The 21,378-nt window shown below is 36.0% G+C and overlaps 1 protein-coding gene across 8 annotated transcripts in view; it reads right to left on the reverse strand.

Annotated features, from left to right (window-relative positions):
- DMD (dystrophin) overlaps positions 1–21,378 on the reverse strand; it is a 2,057,113-nt gene that overhangs the window by 1,407,438 nt on the left and 628,297 nt on the right. For all 8 annotated transcript variants that reach the window (XM_041741334.1, XM_041741335.1, XM_041741332.1 and 5 more), the window contains 2 exons: positions 12,821–13,000; positions 426–601 (listed from right to left, as the gene is read on the reverse strand). In XM_041741334.1, coding sequence (XP_041597268.1) covers positions 426–601; positions 12,821–13,000 — 356 coding nt within the window. The remainder of the gene's footprint in view (positions 1–425; positions 602–12,820; positions 13,001–21,378) is intronic.

Raw genomic sequence — 21,378 nt, forward strand, 5'->3', positions numbered from 1 at the left:
TCTCGTAAACTAGCAGAATGGATCTCGTCTATTATAGGTGTACTTCTTCATGAAAATGTACTTTCCATTACTGGGGAAAAAAGACATTTAACACAAAAGTAGGCACTGAACAAGTAGGCTCTTTATAAGAAAAAAAAAAGAAAAGAGACTTTTGGGATAAAATAAGTCTATGGCAGTTCATCAAGTGTGGTTTCTTCTTTTATTCCAGAAAACAGTATTTCCATTGAGCATTCAGTTTTCATTGGGATGGTGAATCCCTGAGCTAATTTTAAAATTTATTTCACAATTTTCTAACTTAACTGACATTATAGGCACCTGAGGCTTCTAGAAATATTGTTTAAGTAAAAACACTGCCATCTAAACAGCTATAAATGAGTTTTCCCGCTTAACAGTGACTTTTTGCTTAAGGATAAAGAGCCTCTCACCTTTTCCTAATTTCAGAATCCACGATAATCTGCCTCTTCTTCTGAGGGGGTGGTGGTGGCAGTTCCTCTTGGGCATGCTTTACCAAGATGTGTTCCCTCGTGGTCACCATAGTTACTGTTTCCATTACAGTTGTCTGTGTTAGTGATGGCTGAGTGGTGGTGACAGCCTGTGAAATCTGCGAGAGGTATTGAAACAGAGGTCACACACTTTTTGAAAGACTTCAGTAAAGACTGCTTGGAGTGGCAAAGGGAAATAATGAGAAACTGTTCTTGCTTGTTGGTAAATTGACCTTCAGATCAAAATAGCAGCATACTGAACCCAGATCAAATTGTTTTATCTGACTTAAGTTATTGTGACTTAAATCACAAAGGAAAGTAATCTCAAAATTGGAAGTACACTTAGTGTCTCTTCAATTTATTGGTTAAACTATGGGAAGTAAAGGGGTGGAGGGCAAAGAAGCAAAACTTAGGGTGTCACTCTGACAGTTAATTAAACATGATGTTTAAAGTGCTTACTACATTAATGTCAATTTTACTAAAGTATCTCAGCACCAATTTCATTGCTTTGGTCGACTACAGATGGTCATTAGTGTGTTGAATGTCTCTCTGGTTATCATATATAGTAATTATAGTCCCTATATTTTTCAATAAAATCATTTGAACTTTAAAATAAGTGACTTTTTAATCTAATAAACACATTGTCATTTAAAATTACAATAAAAGGTTAACATAAATTGCCTATTAGTCCAGAAATACATTTGAGCTGAATGTTATTCAAAAGCTAAAAAGCACACCAGCCGTTAATTAATTTAATTAATGAGTAATGCAAAAGTATTTGAGTCTCCAAAGTTAGCATTAAAGATACTTCCTGGTTTAGAATCATGCTAACTTTGTGTTCACACTTTTAAGTTATCTTTTATCACTCTTTGGAATAATGTGGTATGTGCCCCAAATTGTGATAAGCCATCTCCTCAGTAAATGGGCATTACCAGCCTAGCTATAAAATAGTGAGACACCCTCCTTTCCTTCCTCAACCACCAACTCTCTGCTCACAGGCCTCCAGTTATTAGAAATGAATAGTAACCTGTTAAGATGTCAATCATCATTACCCTTCTAGTAATCCAAATCATTTGGATGGCCTATTTACAAAGAGACCAAAACAGGCCCACATCAGATCCACTTATAGGTACTTGATATGCATTGAGCCAGGGATCAGGTTGAGGTCAAGGTAACTTCAACTGAGTTTCCTGAACTTGCTGAGACATACGGAAAGGGTGTGGGATAACCTCCATGCCTCACATATGACTGATTTCCTTCAATGGGAGGAAATCAGAGAAGCCTTGGGATTTTCTTACTGTAGCTTCCAAAGAGGCAACTGACCACGAAGTAATGAAATCTTTTGTTACGAAGTCTTGTGTAAAAATTGCTTTTGACAAATACATTTTAGAAGTGCTACCCTTACATATGTCAAGGCCTTAGAGACTTCTATTTTGGTAGCCTCAATAGGACTTTTTTTTTTTTTTCTTAAGGACATTAAGAGGTACTAACTCCAAGTGTTAAGCACTGGTTTTATCTTCTTTAAGATCTCCACAGATTCATTATTTAGAATCCATCATTGAACCTCAAACAATAATTATATAGTCCACTGACAACTTACACCAAAATGAAGGCAAAAGTAACACAGCTGTTAAAAATGCTTAAAATATAACTTCAAACCCAACTGTACTCAACCCAAAATGATCATCACATGATGAAATTAAGTTTACCTTTAATTTTAAAAAATACAGTTGTTGGTTCCAAGAGCATTTAATTTTATCAAAGTAATATGTTTTAACCATGAGCAAATTTTTTTGCATACAATGATGGCTTGGAAAGAATACATTCCTGGGGAAAATTTTCTAATTTTTATGTGCAGGCACCAGAATGCAGAAATTCTGAAAATGCAAACATATTGTTTACAATTATATCTAATGTAATGAGACATTTGTGCTACTGGATATTTAGCTGTGAAGTTAATTTCTGCATTATTATAATATTTCCTCATTGATACTTATAAAATTGGATAGATCGGCCCACAGAGAGTAAAGAGAAATGGCAGCATCATATACTATGAAAAAGCATTTAGGAATATATCAAACCTTCTAAGAAAGAAAAAAACAGTAATTTTTAATAAAATAAAATAGCAAGACATAAATCTGTAATTGTTCTACACTATAATCATTTCTGTACTGTAATTGAAAATACTCCATTTCCTTTGGGATGGAAGAATAAAAAAATTGTTCATTGACCCTGTAACCATAGGATATAATTTATTATATATAAAAAATTAATAATTACTTTCAAAACCTACACCATATAATCAGAATAAAAACCAAATAGTCGTGGGATGCCTGGGTGGCTCAGCAGTTGAGCGTCTGCATTCAGCTCAGGGCCCGTTCCCAGAGTCCCAAATAGAGTCCCACATTGGGCTCCTTGTGGACAGCCTGCTTCTCCCTCTGCTTATGTCTCTGCCTCTCTCTCTCTCTCTCTGTCTCTAATAAATAAATAAAATCTTAAAAAAAAAAACTGGGGCAGCCCCAGTGGCTCAGTGGTTTAGTGCTACCTTCAGTCCAGGGCATGATCCTGGAGACCCAGGATCAAGCCCCACGTCAGGCTCCCTGCATGGAGCCTGCTTCTCCCTCTGCCTGTGTCTCTGCCTCTCTCTCTCTGTGTGTCTCTCATGAGTAAATAAACAAAATCTTTAAAAAAAAAACGAAATGGTCGTGTACTGAATTTCCTGATGACTCTGAGTTATTGACTGTAAACACTTAATTATGTGTTAGAATCATTAGAAATAGACAGGAGGGATTATGGAGGTCATATAGCATAACCTTCCACTTACTGTAGGATTTACTACTCCCAGAAGCAGACAACTCCTTCTAGAATATGGCAGCCAATTTTCCAATCTGCAAAGCTTTTACACCTAGTAGAAGTTTCCTTAATTATGACTTGGTTCATTTAAAGTTTGTTTTGAATCCTGAATCAACACAGACTAAATTGAGTATTGTTTCTATCCGACAGTCTTAAAGGTCTGAAGATTGATAATCACAACTTTGATGAACCTTATTTCCAAGTTTTAACATACCAGATATTTGCTAGAGTTAGATTTAATCTGATTTTAGTGCTCCAAAACCTAGGTTTCCTGACTTTGGACATCATACTTAATTAAAGTAATCTAAAATCGTATGAGTTACTCAGCAGCTGAACCATGTTTTAATTAAATTCCAACCTGTATTCTATATGTATCACCACAGAACATTCAGAAATGAATAAAATGGAGTCTTCATTTTTAGAGATCTTACAGTACAGTAGCAAAGATTACAAACATACACACAATCGTGAGACAAGGTGAGTGCCTCATGAAAAATTTAAGTATGCAAAATGGTTACAGGCACTGAACATATAGTAATGGAAGTGGTTTCTTTTTAAATGTTACAAAAACAAATTACCCTCAGCCAGTATCCTCACATTTAAATGTATCTGATGCTACAGGCTGCATTAACACTTATCCTTGTTCACAGCATAAGGTATAATGGAAAAATGTTGGAAACCACCTAATGTCAGCAGGTATTGGCTTAAATAAGTTATAGTACGTGCATGTGACAGAGATTGTACATGTTTCAAATATCTGCAATGTCACTGGAAAAATGTTTACATTATAATACTTAGGAAACAACACAAAATAGAAATATTGGTGGTTTTGTTTTGGCAGACAAAGCACAGATAATTTCTACTGTGGACTATGTATTTCTATATTCTATTTTCGAACTTTCTACAACAAGCATTTTCTGCAAAATGTTACAATTGCAGGCAGAGGAAAATTTAAGAATTTTTCTGTTCAAACTGTTGGTTTATCATTCCTATGTATTTTGGAACTATAGAAGTATGTCATCCAAATACATTAAAATGACTGAACATTAGGACACCTGAAAATCTACTATGAAAAACGTAATGCCTCCATTAAAATTTTGAATGGGGCAGGGTCAAAATTAGAATATAGCATAGTGGGGCAACTGGGTGGCTCAGTGGTTAAGCCTCTGCCACTGGCTCGGGTCATGATCCTAAGGTCCTGGATTGAATTCTGCATTGGGCTCCCTATGGGAAGCCTACTTCTCCATCTGCCTGTGTCTCTGACTCTCTCTCTGTGTCTCTCATGAATAAATAAATAAATAATCTTAGAAAAATATATAGCATAGTTTAAGTTCTAGTCACCAAACTTTGAGTCTACCTAACTAAATTCTCATTCAGTTGCCTTCCCCATTGTTTTGCAGTCAAGTATAATTAACATAGTGTTATATTACTTTCAGATGTACAATAGACTGATTCAAGAATTCTACACATCCCTCAGTGCTCATCACAGCATACTTTTAACTCCCTCCACTTATTTCACCCATCCCCCACCCATTTCCATTTTATCAGTATATTGGAAATGACTTTCATGTAGTCTCATGAAAATAAAAAAAACATTTGTTTTTAAACACTATTCCCTTGACCTGTCAGTTAATCATCCAGTAGAAATGGAAACGAGTTCATTTAGACTTATTACAGTGATTAAAAGTAGAAGTCTTTGAGCCAGGCTCCACAATTCTCAAACACCAGGTCCATAGTTCGGATATGGCAGAATTTAGGGTAGGTTTGTTTGTCTCTCAGAGCTTTGATTTCGTTTCTTCATAGGTAAAATGGGAATGATAATGGATCTGTCACAAGGGTGTTGCAAATAGGGCCGACTTCATGAGTGTGCAACTTACGTGGCCACCCAGGCCCCCTCACTCAAAGAACTCCAGGCTTGGCTTCACACTCTGCTGTCACACTCTTGACATCCTTAATAATATTTGAATAAGAAGCTCTGTATTTTCAGTTTGCACTGGGCCCTACAAATTATTTCTCCAAGACTTAGTTTCAAGAATTAAATTATCTAATGTCTGAACACATAAAGTGCTTTCTCAATACATATTAGTAATAACCAGTATCTTTTCTAAATGTTCTTTGAAAATCTAACAACTTTTTTCTCTACTGAAACTTCTTAATCAGAAAGTGATTTATGTTAGTTTCCAAAAGTTACATTTTCCCATTGTGGGAAAAATTGGAAGAGCATTTGTCCAGTCCTAGGGTATACATCTTCTATAATAAGGTTGTATAATTTCGGTAGTTCTGGAGAAATCAAACTACCCTCAATAAAATTCTTTTTCGCCACCTTCTCTTCCATTTGTTTAAAAACACACATTTTGTTTTGTTTTGTTTTTTTATAAATTTATTTTTTATTGGTGTTCAATTTGCCAACATATAGAAAAACACACATCCAAAAAAGGAAATACATGTACATTCAAGAGTGTTTAAAGAATATAAAAGGGCATACAATGAAAGGAAACATTTCAACCACTGTCTCTGGTTTCACAGGGGTAACTAGTTGTCTTTACCCTCTGCTCTTGCATTTTATTATTTTTTTAATTTTTATTTATTTATTTATTTATTTGTTTGTTTGTTTATTTATTTATTTATGATAGTCACAGAGAGAGAGAGAGAGAGAGAGAGAAGCAGAGACACAGGCAGAGGGAGAAGCAGGCTCCATGCACCGGGAGCCCGACGTGGGATTCGATCCCGGGTTTCCAGGATCGCGCCCTGGGCCAAAGGCAGGCGCCAAACCACTGCGCCACCCAGGGATCCCCTGCTCTTGCATTTTAAATTAACTTTGTTGGTGCTGGTTTTTTTTTTTTTTTTTTTGGCTATATTCTTAACTACATTTTTTATTTTTCCATTTAATTATTTAAATACTCTTGCCTTTTTAAGTTTTTTGGGGTTATTTATTGCAATGTGAGATATTCTACTATTTGAACATTTAAAGAAACTTACTAAGAGATTCAAGTTTGAAGAATCAGTTACCGAATTTATCTTATCACTTTCATTATTATTAAAATATTAATACATGTAAGAATACCTACCAATTACAAAGCTCTTTGCATGTCCCAGGCATTATGCTAAGTGCTTTGCATTCTTTATATTATTTAAAATACTTAGAATAGTCCATGCATACGAGTTTTTAAGTGGTAGCTGTCATTACCTCATGGCCTAAAGAGTAAATACTAATATTATTCCCATTTTACAGACAAAAGGTGAAATTTCGAGGCACATACAACTTCTAAGATAATTGGTAGCCAGGCTTAAAATCATCTCCACAGGCATGGTGGCACGAGGCTCAAATATCTGATGGTGTAAGGATTTACAATTCTAAGCAACAGGAAGAATTTATATGCTGAACTTTATGAGAAACCTAGGGCAAAAGATCAAGTGTTCACAAAGGAAGTTGGGAGATTAATCAAAAGACTATAAAATACTCTATCCCATGACCAAATACAGAGGAATTCCCACAGCTAAGCGGGGTATACAAGGAGCGCTAAAGTTCATAAGTGTGGCTTGATAACTATTTTTTTAAATATTTTATTTATTTATTCATGATAGACACACACAGAAAGAGAGGCAGAGACACAGGCAGAGGGAGAAGCAGGCTCCATGCAGGGAGCCTGATGTGGGACTCAATACTGGGACTCCAGGATCAGGCCCTGGGCTGAAGGCTGCACTAAACCACTGAGCCACCAGGCTGCCCGATAACTATATTTCAATTATTCATTACTGTCTTGTTTTGATGTTGATCATCAGACAATATAACTTCTTGAAACATAATAATACTGGAACCATGAGCACATTTTGATTCTATATTCAAAAGATATCAAAAAAGAATTATCCTATTTGAAATAAAATACTATAATTAAGGTTTATTCTGTGAAACTGTTCAATTTCATGTATTTTGTTCCTCACTTCATATTATCTTTTGTACAAATTGCCAGAAAGAAGAGACTCATATTGGATTCAGGGTTCATATTAAACACAGATTTTGAGCAACTGTGAATTAACTCCATCAGCAAAAATTCAAAAAGCAATGAAATTTATTTTTCTCTGATCCACCTGAACTTCCTCTAGACACCATGTGACATGAAGTAATGAAATATATTCTTATCTAGGATGAAGATAATCAAGTATACATTGAGGAGAAAACTTGTATTTTTCTTTATGTGTTATTTTGTTTATTGTCAGTAGAGAATAGATATATCATATACATGCTGAGTATTTTACCTTCAGAGTATTTTAATCACATACTTGTGATGAGTGAAATGTACTCATTTCAGAAGTCAGTCTTCTTTTTACAGGAAGAGAAGTTTATTTTCATTATCATCTTCCAGCTGATGCTGAGATTGATATGGCAGAGATAGTTGGAATCTCTTTACCAATTACTCTAGAGTTTTATATAAAATTTCAAGCAAAGAGATACATATCACAAGCTGGAACTGGAAGCTGGAACTGGAAGGACACTATGCAGATCCTCTTCAAACTTTCCACTTTATAAATAAGGAATGAGAATGGCCAATAGTTAACTCAGCTCTTGTCTCTTAAATTTTCAGTGCCTACAGCATTTTAGGTTGTTACAGATAATGAATTTACAACATAAAAACTATTATGCTGATATACAAGACCCATTCTCAAACATCTACTTTAGTTGGAGGTAGGAAAAGGGTACAGTTAATTTCCAAAGTTATCTGAGCTATAACTTCGAAATTTTCTAATGAAACCTTTAACCTAAGCTATTAACTAAAAGATGCTCTAAAATTCAAGATGGTTAGTCCATGAATTTAGACAGTCCATGAATAAGATAGAAACCTAAAATAAGTGAAGGGATTTTATTTTAATTCTAGGTTTTGTAAAACCATTTATTATTATTATTTTTTTAATTGACATCAGGCTGACTAGCCTTGAAGGGCTTTCAGGAACCAATGAAAAGGGTTGCCAATGGAAAGCCCTTAGAGTATTTTTAATTAAAATTATTGGTAGGGGTATCTGGGTGGGCTCAGTCAGTTAAGCACCTGACTCTTGGTTTCAGCTCAGATCATGATCTCAAGTCAAGCTCCACATCAGACTCCATGCTCAGCAGGGAATCTACTTGAAACATTCCCTCCCTCCGCTCCTCCCCCAACTCGCACATAAGCTCTATCTCTAAAATACATAAATAATTTTTTTTTAAAAATAAAGTCATTGGTAAAAAAGAAGAGAGGCAAGCCAATTGTAACTACATCTCAGGTATCAAGCGATCTACAAAACAATGCTTTGAGGATGGGCACAGTCAGAATGTGCATGTAAAATATTTTCTGGAGAATGAAAAGAGGGATCTCTAAAAACTGAGAATGAATTCAGAAAAGAAAGGCAAACAAAGAAATATTCATCTTAATACCTCTGCATCTATTTGCATTTCTGGTATTACTAAAAATACTGGCTTATTGCCTTCAACCATGTTTTATACTACACACGTCTGGCAAGAGTTTAAAAACTCTTAGCAGGACATCAATGACATAGAATAGATATATACATACATATGATCACTTTCTCTATTTGGGCATCTATGACTATAGATACAGAAATATACAACATAAACATGTACTCTAACGTTCAAGAAGAGGATCCTGGGCACATTAATTTTAGCTTTAAGATTATTTGTACTTATAGTTCAGAACATTGCAAAAATGGTCAAGAGAAACATAGCAAAATATTCAGGAAATGGGAATGAGATGTATAAACTTACATGTGCCATAAAATGTCCCTTACTCTTAGCAAAGAAAAAAAATTATTCTGCTAAACAATGACAAAACTACAGAACTTTTGGACTCATCTAGATAGATATACTCTTACATTTAAATACCTAATGTTAAGTTTAATATAAATTACCATAAATATATAAGTAAATAAATAAATACATAAATTATAAAGTGCATGAATATTATACCCTCTCCACAATATATATGACTTCAGTTCAATGGGGGAAAACAACGTCTCAAATCATTAAAATCATGTATAAGTTTAAAGTATTAACTATAATAAATTTCTGACTATCATATTTCCTAGTTATAATCAAGATAAAAATACATCCATTAGGGTCACAAGCATTTAGAAAAAAATAACTGTAAATTTCAACAAGTATTATTTATACAAAATTTAGAGGACAGAGAGAGTCATTTGAGTTTTTAAATAAGTCAATCGGAGTGTATTTGATTTGTTCTCTTTTCTCATTTCAAGCATCCACATAGCAAGGATTATTATTCTTCCTAACTTTGGAAACAGAAAGTGTTTCTATTTTCTTATGCTGCCTTCTCATCAAGTTAAGCATCCTCAGCTTGTGTCCAGATATTATTCAAGCCAAACCTGACTTTGAAATGCAAGAGAACAGCCTTGCAGTTGATTTTTTTTTTCATATTTTGATCTCTTGCCATGCTACTGTTTCATAAGGTCAAAATCCCTCAAAGCTTTGACCTGAATAGCAGTCAAAAATTCGAGCATACAATGTTCTTTATTTGAGCACAATTGGATGCCTTGTCATCTCAGTCACAATTCCTATATCCTACTGGATTTTAATCATTACCAGATTTTGCTCATTCTTTAAACCAATCATTTAAAAGGAGTTTTAGAAGATTGAGATCTCATATCATTAATGGGACTGATTCTCACAAACCACCCTTCCATCTCCACAAACGTGCTGGAAAGTGTGCATACAAGAGAGCTTTGTTCTTCAAAGTCACAACCTTGCCTTCAACATTCTTGGATTTCTTCCCATGTAATTTTGGTCAAGTTCAATTTTACATTCAAGAAAGAAAATCAAGGGCTTTTTTAGTTATATGATACTATTTCATGGTTCACTCTATTTCCTTTTAATTACTCTGTCGTCGGGTTAGCTTCATTTTTATCTAAGAGTCCCAATTCACCCCAGCAATGATTTGGATTGGGCCTATGAGATTTCCCTTTTTTGGGGAAAAAACAATGAGTAAAACATGAAACACAAACTGTAGAAAAGCTGAAGCTTAGTGTTCTAAAATGCAACTTGCCTAATATAAGTAAACTTATCTGCTTCTGACCTGATATAGTAGGGCATAAATGTTTGAAAATAAAAATTTTTTAAATGATACCGAACTACAACAAACCCTCCAGACTCACTAAACATATGCCCTGTATATCAGAGCACCAGTGTTTTTTTCCTCCAAAGTGCTTTCATGTCTATGACTTTATTTTATCCTCATCACATCCCAATGGGTAAATACAGTGGATACATGTTATACTATATGTTGGACATCATTTTATAAAGAACTGTATGAACCAGTGGTGTTTTATTATAGGTTTTGAAAAGTTCAAAAATAGGAAGGTAAGTGCCCTAGGTGGTAGTCTTATAATTTTAGACCGTTAAAAATAAGGTTTTGAAGGTTTTTTTTACCAACTAGAATAACAAATCAGTAATGTTTTGATGACATGCACAACGCTCTTTAGAAAGTAGGTTCATTCCAAAAAAAGTGAGTATATTTAAATACAGGATTGATAGGAAGGTCTTCTATTCTTCCCATTTCAGGCAGCACTGTGGAAAAACCCACAATGGTGGGGATTGGTACATATGCCACTGTCTTGTTAATTCAGTGTTTTTTAAAAATATGATCTGCAGACTGTATATTAAAGGCTGCATGCAGATTACTGGTTTACTGAATGAGACTCTCTGAGCATGAGATCTAGGACTATGCATTTTAATCAGCTTCTCAGGTGATTATTATGCAGATACAAGTTTGAAAATCACTATATACAATGTAAGTGAACAAAAATGTGACCTACTGTTAACAGTCACGTCTCCATAAATATACCTCTTTAAATGGATGCATTTATAAATAACTTTTTTGTAAGGCAATGCCAATCCTTCTGAACATGGTAACTGACCATTTTACAGCCGCAATAATCTATGGAACCAAGGAGTATATATTGGAATGATATCGCTGATGGTCTAAAAAGCATCGAATTTTCTAATGTTTCACCATTTATTACATAAATGCCAGTGCTAGGGCAAAGTAACCATGGCCAGATTATATATAATAAGACAAATCATGATGTGGTTGTAAAATCAGTATCAGATCAAGCAATTGATAAAAATATATTCAATGGAAAACAAACAGAATTTTTATTAATGTCCAATGACTGAAAAGGAAATGATGACAATATATACTCCTTCAAATTTAAATTTTTAAGTATGAATTTAATTTGAAAAGTCTGAACTGTGGTTAAAAATCATAATGTTGCTCGACCATATTTTCTTAAATTATATCATCTTTCATACCATATATCATACCATCTTTCAAGGAACATTTCCTAAGTGCTATTTATCAGATGTCAAGTGTCAAAAAGACAAATTCCCTGTACTATCTCATAACAATGGAGCTAACTGCCTAAAGCTACTGAATGTGGTCACTGCTTTAATAGAGATGTATGCATGGTGCACTGAGCTATGACTTGTGACCGATTAGTAAAGGTTGTAAAATAATGTGGCAGAATATGTTAAACTATTATAGATAATATTTTGAATGACTCCTCATGATTCCACCATCTAATAATATCAGATAATAAAAGTTTCTACTTTAAAACCACCCCATTTTCTTGAAAGTATCAGAAGTTTTGAAATTCTTAACATAAAACCACATTATCACAGTACAAGGGTCACATGGATGCTTTCCTAATCCACAGTCTATGTGTTAGCATCATGAATCAACTGTCTGTGGCAGAAAGAACATACAATGATTAGCTCCTTACTTGAAATAATAGAATGAGGTCTTCAGTGAAATCAAAGGATCTGAGCCCTAGCCGTGCTCCTACCACTAACTTCCCTTGGACAATTCATTTTTCCTCTCTAAATTTCACTTTAATCCTATGTAAAATGTAGGGTTCAATTAATAGCACTCAGGTTTCTAAAAACCTATGATTTGGGGTGAGGTTTTGAAACACAGTCCCCAAGCACTCGGTCCAATTACTCTAAGTCACTCACATCCTCATTCCCACGGAACTGGAAGGGATTACACTCTAAGACAGTAACTAGTTCAGTCAATTAGCACTCCTTCACCTCTCCCACATCCTCCAATGTCAACACAAGCAAGAGACCCATGTTTTTATTCAACTGAACATTTGGCAAGGACTAATTCAGTGATATCTTCTGTAGGCTTATAAAACTGCTCTCTTAATGAAAATATCATTTTAAAATATTTTATTTAAATTCAATTTGCCAACATAGAGTATAACACCCAGTGCTCATCCCATCAAGTGCCCTCCTTTGTGCCCAGTTGCCCTATTGCCCCATCCTCCTTCCCTTCTGCAACCCTTCATTTCCCAAAGTTAGGAGTTTCTCATGGTTAATCTTCCTCTCTAATTTTTCCCCATTCAGTTTCCCTCCTTTCCCATATCATCCCTTTCAAAAATCTCAAGGATGATTTATAATTAGGGTAATTATTATCACTAACCTGTGCTGAACTTTTTTCAAGTTTCTGGACTAAATTATCCCAGCGCTGGGCAAAGTTGTCCAGCCATGCTTCCATCTTTTGGGCTACCACTGTGTTTTTCAGCGCTGAAAGAAGATCTTGGTTGAGTGAGCAGAGTTTGTCCATGGTTTGCTTCTTCTTTTCCAGATCTGTTTTTAAGACCTGTTAAAACAAGAAAGAATACCTAATAAGCCTAGGTTACATTTTCTAAAACGCTATATAGTTCAAAGTACTTTTGCATGTATTTTCTCATTTGTTTCTCATATTTCTCATTATTTCTCCTAAGACTGTAATCATGCCCACAAAGGATCAAAAGCCCATAAGAATGTAAGTAGAAAATTGTTATCCAGATAATCTTCCCAAGAAGCTTGAAGAAAAAATAAAATTCAGATGTAGAATATCTGCTAGAGAAACTTAAGAGCTATTTAAAAATATTTGAGGAACTTCCAAGTAAAAAAAGTAGTGTTGCTCAAAGGGCAGTTTACTGACTTTTAAATTTTTTAGCATCTGTTATTCAATTAACATTTGGCTATCTGAGTAATTATCTTCTGAAGCCAATTTTAAAGCCCATTAAGTAATAGAACTAAGTAATTGGGTGTGACACAAATCCTTTGGAATCACTTCGCATGTTTTCTAAATACATAAATGTTTTATGGGGTAATTTTCGTAACATTCATATTTTCAAAGTTCCTGTGCATTGTGGGGGGTTGCGTGTGCTCTCCGGTTGACAGGGAATGAATAAACAAAGTGGCTTATATGAAATCGGTAGATCAGGACAGCTTATTCTTTCATTTTATCCATTAAGGTTACCCTGAACTTTTGAAAAGCTGATTTCAGCTCCCTAATACTAGTCCCTGACTTAACTTGTAAACACAGAAGAAGGAGAAAGAATGGAGAAGATTATTTTACAGCCCCTTTAAAATCCCCTCTTTCTGGCAGTAGCAAGTACAATAAACATAAACGAAACAGTGAGACTTGCCTATCCAAAACAAATGCAAATTTAAGAACAACTAATATTACACATGGTAAAAAAATGATCATGAAACAGATGTACCAATTGCTCACGAACTGAATGGTCATACACACAAAGAAATCAATACACCCCCCCACACACCATATCAAAGGATACTTTATGCAGTTCATTTTAGCATGCCAACTGCACTGATGGCCCTGAGCTGCAGAATGCTCTGGTGACTCCTTCAATTAGCTCATCCTTTATTCGGAATCTGCTTTACCTGGTGTACTTTACACTGGATTCTTAATGCATGACATTTTTAAGATATAAAAGCTAGTTGTGAAGTTATTTCTTATTTTTCCTCAACAATTAAGGGGTTTTTTTCACTATTTTTTCTCAGTTGGAAAGAATGCAATAAATCAAAATATAAGTCAAGATTTGTAAGTTGAGGGATGCCTAAGTGGCTCAGTGGTTGAGCTTCTGCCTTTGGCTCAGGGCGTGATCCCAGGGTCCTGGGATCAAGTCCCACATCGGGCTCCCTGCGTGGAGCCTGCTTCTCCCTCTGCCTGTGTCTCTGCCTCTCTCTCCGTGTCTCTCATGAATAAATAAATAAAACCTTAAAAGAAGATTTGTAAGTTGAATTCATATTGAAATAAAACTTTCAATGTGGGAACTTAGTAGTAGATTGGTTTTGTATATTTATTTTGTTTAAGTCACATGTTGGCTCTCCATTAGGTTTAAATGCACACTTGGTCTAGTAGTAAAACAATAGTTTAGCTATTTGGCTAGAGCTAGGACCCAAATTTAAATTTGTAGATTCCTCTGATTCCTTTGTGGCATCTCATTTTTTTTCTTTTAACTTTTGGCATGTGTTTGTTTTACTGCAAGCCATTTCAAGTTTTTTTTTTTTTTTTTTTGTGGAAAAAGTTATGGTAGAATTAAAGACATCTTAAATACATTAAAAAACATAAAGATATATATACAATCCTCTTCAACTTACTTTCTCAGGGCTTAAGGAGCTACTTTAAAAAACTTTGTGTAAGGCTCAGGGGTGCACCATTGTTTAAGCTAAATATGTAATGATTTGGAAACATTTTAGAATAAGCATCTGAGAGTTATGTTTGAAGAAGAGGAAACAATTTGTGTTGGAAATTTATAGGTAACTTCATGTTACCTAAACAGTTTTTCTTCGATGATTTACAAAACTAATTGGATACCCAAAGTGATTTAGTGGCAAATGAAACTAAGACACCTGTGTTAAAATGAAGCCAAATGAAAAAGCACTTGGTGAGCATCACTGAAATAAAGGGGAAAGTCAAATCACCACTAAAGAATACCGTTAGGGAAAATGAACTCAACATACAGAAAGAACATTATTATAATGACATTGTGGAATTATTGAATCAGGATATTTTTACCTAATCTATATGATAAGAACATTGTACCAAACAATGCTTCTAGCTAGTAGATTTTAGATCCGCATTTTTTAAAATGGTGATGGCAGGTGAGTTGTTTAGTTTGTTTCCCCTTGTTAGAGGAATGTTTCCTCTTGTTGGACCTCTCTCTTTCTCTTCATGATCTCCCACTGCTGGAAGGACTCTCCTACCACAGCTAACAGAAGGAGAAGACAGGAAATTCATGGTGCTGCCAGATATGTTGAATCATAGTAAGGAATTACATTCTCCTGTCTATCGTGATGGTCAATACTTTTATGCTTTGATTTTATATATGCATATTAAATAACAATTTAATTGTTACTTGTTATTAGAGTATAAAAGAGATGTCTTTCTGCATATCAAAAACTGATCACAGGTCTTGGAGTGCCAGAGAACCACAAAGCTCTGGAAAACTCAGGAAGCTCTAGAAAATTTACACACAGTAGAAGAAAGCCAGGGTTTTAAAAGAAAAAAATATATTTTATTTTTCAAAGAAGCCAAGCACCTGGACCTACTCTCAAGATAGGTGGGAAGGTACAGTCAATAAACCAGAGTAGGCTAGTAGTAAGGAGAGACAAGAGGCAGAGACGCCACTCAAGTAGACAGAACATGCATGTTCTATCTGGTCAATGTTAGAAGATGAAGTGCAAAACAAATGCACACTTACAAAAGGCCCAGGAATCCCTTGAGAGAACATCAGAGTCATGTGGAAGCCTTGCTAAAATGCAGATTTTGGGCCCTACTTCCAGGCTGTCTGAGTCCATAGGTCTGGGATGGGAACTAAGAATTTGCATTTCTTTTTTAAAAAATTTTTATTATAAGGGAAGGGAGAAGAAATGTGTGGGAAATATCAGGAAGGAAGACAGAACATAAAGACTCCTAACTCTGGGAAACGAACTAGGGGTGGTGGAAGGGGAGGGGGGGGGGGGAATGGGTGACGGGCACTGAGGGGGACACTTGACGGGATGAGCACTGGGTGTTTTTCTGTATGTTGGTAAATTGAACACCAATAAAAATTAATTTATTAAAAAAATAAAAAAATAAAAAATTTTATTTATTTAAATCCAATTTGCCAACATATAGTATAACACTCAGTGCTCATCACATCATGTTCTAACAAGTTCCCAAGTGTTGATGCTGCCAGTGTGGAGATCACACTTGGAGAACCACTGACTCTACTTGTATGAATTCTTTGAGGGTGGTGACAGGAGGTGAGGCAAAGGTATCCAGTTCTGGTACAATGACACTATCAACAGGGACTTGCTGAGCTACCATAACTACTTCAACCTTGTCATGTGTACCAGAACCACTTGATACTATCCTCAATTCCATAGTACTCCTGTATCCCCTGTACACTATATCCTCATGGATCACCAGGCTTCCCAGAGCTGCAAAACACCACCAGTCCTCCCAAGAGCAGCACATTCCCTAGTAAAATTGTTCTTTCAAATCTGGGCCTTCCCGTGATAGTCTACAGAATTCTACCAGTCTTGGAATTCACCTCATAAGGATCACAGTTTCTTCTCTCCTTTACTTTTTATAATTTACACCAAATAAAAAGTCAGTTTTGATCACACAAAAATTAAAAAAAAATAGACCTACATGGTTTGGATAAAAGCACAGATCTAGAGGAAATGAAATACTTGACTCCTTATTTCCCACCTCAAATGAAAAGGAGGAGATCCCACGGGCCATTAGTGATAGTATTTCAAAACAAATTACACTGATTATAAATAAAAGAGTTTTAACACAGTGTATCTATACCTAGGTATGGAGTAGGAACTGGTGACAGATGGTACCTGTTTTGGGTCTCAGATTGTGACATATTTTAATGAACATTAAATTCTTATTCACTGCCTGAGTCAGCAGGGGAATTTTACCTCAAATTCTAGACCAGCTGTCAGGTTTTGTTAATTGGCTTAAACTATCAAACGGTAAGACTTATACAAAACATATTTTCACTTTGTTCACAAGTAAGGTGACATAATTTGAATTTTAATCATATTGGAAACTTATTGAGACTCTGCTAAAAGAGTATTTTGAAACTTATTGAGACTTTGCTAAGAGTATTTTTGTGGTCCTGAGGCTAGTAAAGTCTTTTATTCACTAAAATGTCACTACAATAGCACATGATTGTTCCAAATGATAGTTCTCAATTGCAGTTATTTTTTTAAATAATAAATTTATTTTTTTATTGGTGTTCAATTTGCCAACATACAGAATAACACCCAGTGCTCATCCTGTCAAGTGCCCCCCTCAGTGCCTGCCACCCAGTCACCCCCACCCCCTGCCCTCCTCCCCTTCCACCACCCCTAGTTCGTTTCCCAGAGTTAGGAGTCTTCCATGTTCTGTCTCCTTTTCTGATATTTCCTACCCATTTCTACTCCCTTCCCCTCTATTCCGTTTCACTATTATTTATATTCCCCAAATGAATGAGACCATATAACATTTGTCCTTCTCTGATGGACTTATTTCACTCAGCATAATACCCTCCAGTTCCATCCACATCGAAGCAAATGGTGGGTATTTGTCATTTCTAATGGCTGAGTAATATTCCATTGTGTACATAAACCACATATTCTTTATCCATTCATCTTTCGATGGACACACCTGCACCCCGATGTTTCTAGCAGTAATGTCCACAATAGCCAAACTGTGGAAGGAGTCGCAGTGCAGTTCTTATTTTGTCAAGGAATCAAATGATATGAGGAGTTCTGAAATAGCTTAAGAGGGCTGGACCTGAGTCTGGATGTCTTGGTGCTCAGTTTAACTCTACTACTAATGTTCTACGATATCGTATGCATGGCTCGTGTTTTTTCCTGGGCTCTCCTGAAACAATCGGTCTCATTCCTCCTCTTCCTACCCAATGCTACTTAGTTAAGTTCTACTAAATGGTCTCCTCCATACCAAAGAATATTCCAAAAATGCAAATATGATTGTTAACGAATTTTCAGTGGTTCCCCATCAACTGTGAAACAAAATTATATCACTAATATTTTTGCCTTCTTTTGATACAAATGCAGATTTCTTTTCTGAAATCTGTCCTTAGTGGTCAAATCACTCCAGAAAGCATATATTCTTTGAGGAATGAAATCTTCTCCATAACAAGCTAGCTTGTAATAACAACTAATACATTAATGAACCTATTCTAAATCAAAAACCTAAGATTAGTAACTATGGAGCAAAAAATGTATGATACAAATAAACATTTGGTAAAATGGTACCAATTTAACTGGGGAAATTTATTTAAGATTAGCTTCAAATAAATTATTTAATTATATTATACAATACCAATACATATACAAATAGTTTATTTAGATAAAATTATAAAATTTTATAACAGACTTCTGTTTTATATTAGAGTTAATGTCAAGTTAGCATTTAATAGAATTGCTCTATCAAAAAAAACAAGAAGAAATTCTGACTATGGAATATTTTTTTTTTATTTTTTTTATTTATTTTTTATTTATTTATGATAGTCACAGAGAGAGAGAGAGAGAGAGGCAGAGACACAGGCTGAGGAAGAAGCAGGCTCCATGCACCGGGAGCCCGACGTGGGATTCGATCCCGGGTCTCCAGGATCGCGCCCCGGGCCAAAGGCAGGCGCCAAACCGTTGCGCCACCCAGGGATCCCTGACTATGGAATATTTTATTTGAAAAACTAAGCTCTTGTGGCACTGGGTGGCTCAATTGGTTGAGCATCCAATTCTTGGTTTCAGCTCAGTTATGACCTCAGGGTTCTGGGATTGGGACCCAATTAGGGCTCTGCACTCAGTGGAGAGTTTGCTTGAGATTCTCTCTCTTCTTCTCCCTCTGCCCCACCCTCTGCTCATGCTCTTTCTCTCAAATAAAAAAATATTTTAAAAAAAGAAAAATTAAGTTCTTAATATTACACTACTCTCTCCTTTACAGCAAAATCATAAAGTTCACAGTGGAAGAGAAACTTTAGTTTCTTTTAGAGAAACTTTTCTATAAGTCTTAACTCAAACTGAAATGTATTATTGAAGTCTTCCTAAATGTCCTTTTCTTAAAGATTTTATTTATTTATTTATGAGGGACACACAGAGAGAGGCAGAGACACAGACAGAGGGAGAAGCAGGTTCCCTGCAGGAAGCCTGATGTAGGACTCGATCCCAGGACTATGGGATCATGACCTGAGCCAAAGGCAGATGCTCAACCACTGAGCCACTCAGGCATCCTCTCCCTGATGTCCTTTCACTTCCAAAGTCCCTTCATTTCTCACACAGGCACTTATAATTAATGCCATTTGGTTTTCTTTAATGTTTTTTTTTCTGGTTTTCCAAACAAAGGCATGAGCCCTGGATGTGAGGCTAAGCATCTCTTATACTTCTCTGATATTTCTCAAAGAATTTAATTTAGACTAATTACTTTAGAACTATATACTGTTTAGAGCCTTCTAGGACATTCTTAGTGTTACTTTTTTAACTGAAATCTTTCAGGTAGGCTATTTTTTTTCAAAAGTACTATTTTCTTATTGAAAAACACAGTTGCAAATCTGCCTATATCTTATGGAATTAATGTTCATATTCTTTATAAATTCGTGAAATGAGGGCTTAAGTGCCCACTGTGGTAATATTAAGAGATGGGGCTTTGGGAAGGTAATTAGGTTTAGATGAGAAGATGTGTGTAGAGCACCATCATCAGATTAGTGCCCTTAGGGATCCCTGGGTGGCGCAGCGGTTTGGCGCCTGCCTTTGGCCCAGGGCGCGATCCTGGAGACCCGGGATCGAATCCCACGTCGGGCTCCCGGTGCATGGAGCCTGCTTCTCCCTCCGCCTGTGTCTCTGCCTCTCTCTCTCTCTCTGTGACTATCATAAATAAATTTAAAAAAAATTTTAAAAAAAAGATTAGTGCCCTTAGAAGAAGAGGAAGAGACACCTGATCTTCATCTATCCCTGCTATGTGAGGATACAGCTAGAAGGTGCTGTCTAGAAGCCAGGAAGAGCATTCTCATCCAGAAGCAAACCTGCTGGTGCCTTATTCTCACACTTACAAGCTTCCAGAAGTGTGAGACCAAAATGTCTGTTGTCTAAGCCATCCAGTCTGTATGTAGTATTTTATTATAGAAGTCTGAGACGACTAACAGGAATTGGTACCAAGAAGTGGCCTGCTGCTATAACAAATACCTAAAAATGTGTATACAGCTTTGGAACTGAGTAATGGGTAGAGGCTGAGGGAGTTCTGAGGCACATGGTAGAAAAAGTTGAGACCACCATGAAAGGACTCTTAAAGGCAATTCTGGTGAGGGCTCAGAGAGGAAAGAGGAGATCTGGAAAGTGTCCATGTTTTTAGAGAATACATAAACTAAAATAGACAAAAAATGGTATAAATATGGATGGTAAAGGTCATTCTGATAAGCTCACAGATATAAGTGAAGGAGATATCATTGGAAACTGGGAAAAGGATATTCCTGGTTATAAAGTGGCAAAGACTTTGGCTGAACTGTGTTGATATTCCAGCATTTTGTGGAAGGTGGAACTTGTGAGCGATGTAATTAGATACTTAGCTGAAGAAATATCTAAGCAAAGTGTTGAAAGAGGGGCATAATTTCTCTTGCTTACAGTTAAAGTGCAAGGCTAGAGAAATGAATGGAAGGATAATTATTAGGCATAAGGGCAACTAGAATTTAAAGATTTGGAAAATTCTCAGCCTATCCTTATTGCAAAAAATGAGAAAATATGTTCAGAAGAGAATACAAAGGGTATGGCTGACTGACCATTTGATTAGTGTGGGTAGGAACCAGAGACCTTGTCAGCCATCTTAACAGAAGGCAGGAAGAGAGAAGGAATTATACCAACAGAAACACTGCCATCTGGGACTATAGGAAACAGAAGAGTGGACAGAATGAAGGAAGGCTGTTTAACATGTGCTATTCCTCAAGAAAAGGGAAGAATGATGTAGGTGATTCAGAGTTCATGAGAGCTACACTCCCACCACAGGCCCAGAGGGCAAGGCAAGCTCTTCCTGGGTTTCAAAGGGTAAGGCTAGAGGCACATGGGTGGCTCAGTTGTTGAGTGTCTGCCTTTGGCTCAGGTTGTGATCCTGGAGTCCTGGAATCGAGTTCTGCATCAGGTTCCCCTCAGGGAGCCTGCTTCTCCCTTTGTCTGCATCTCTGCCTCCCTCTCTGT

This window comes from Vulpes lagopus, chromosome X (assembly GCF_018345385.1).
Source record: "Vulpes lagopus strain Blue_001 chromosome X, ASM1834538v1, whole genome shotgun sequence".
In the NCBI taxonomy this organism is placed as follows: domain Eukaryota; kingdom Metazoa; phylum Chordata; class Mammalia; order Carnivora; family Canidae; genus Vulpes; species Vulpes lagopus.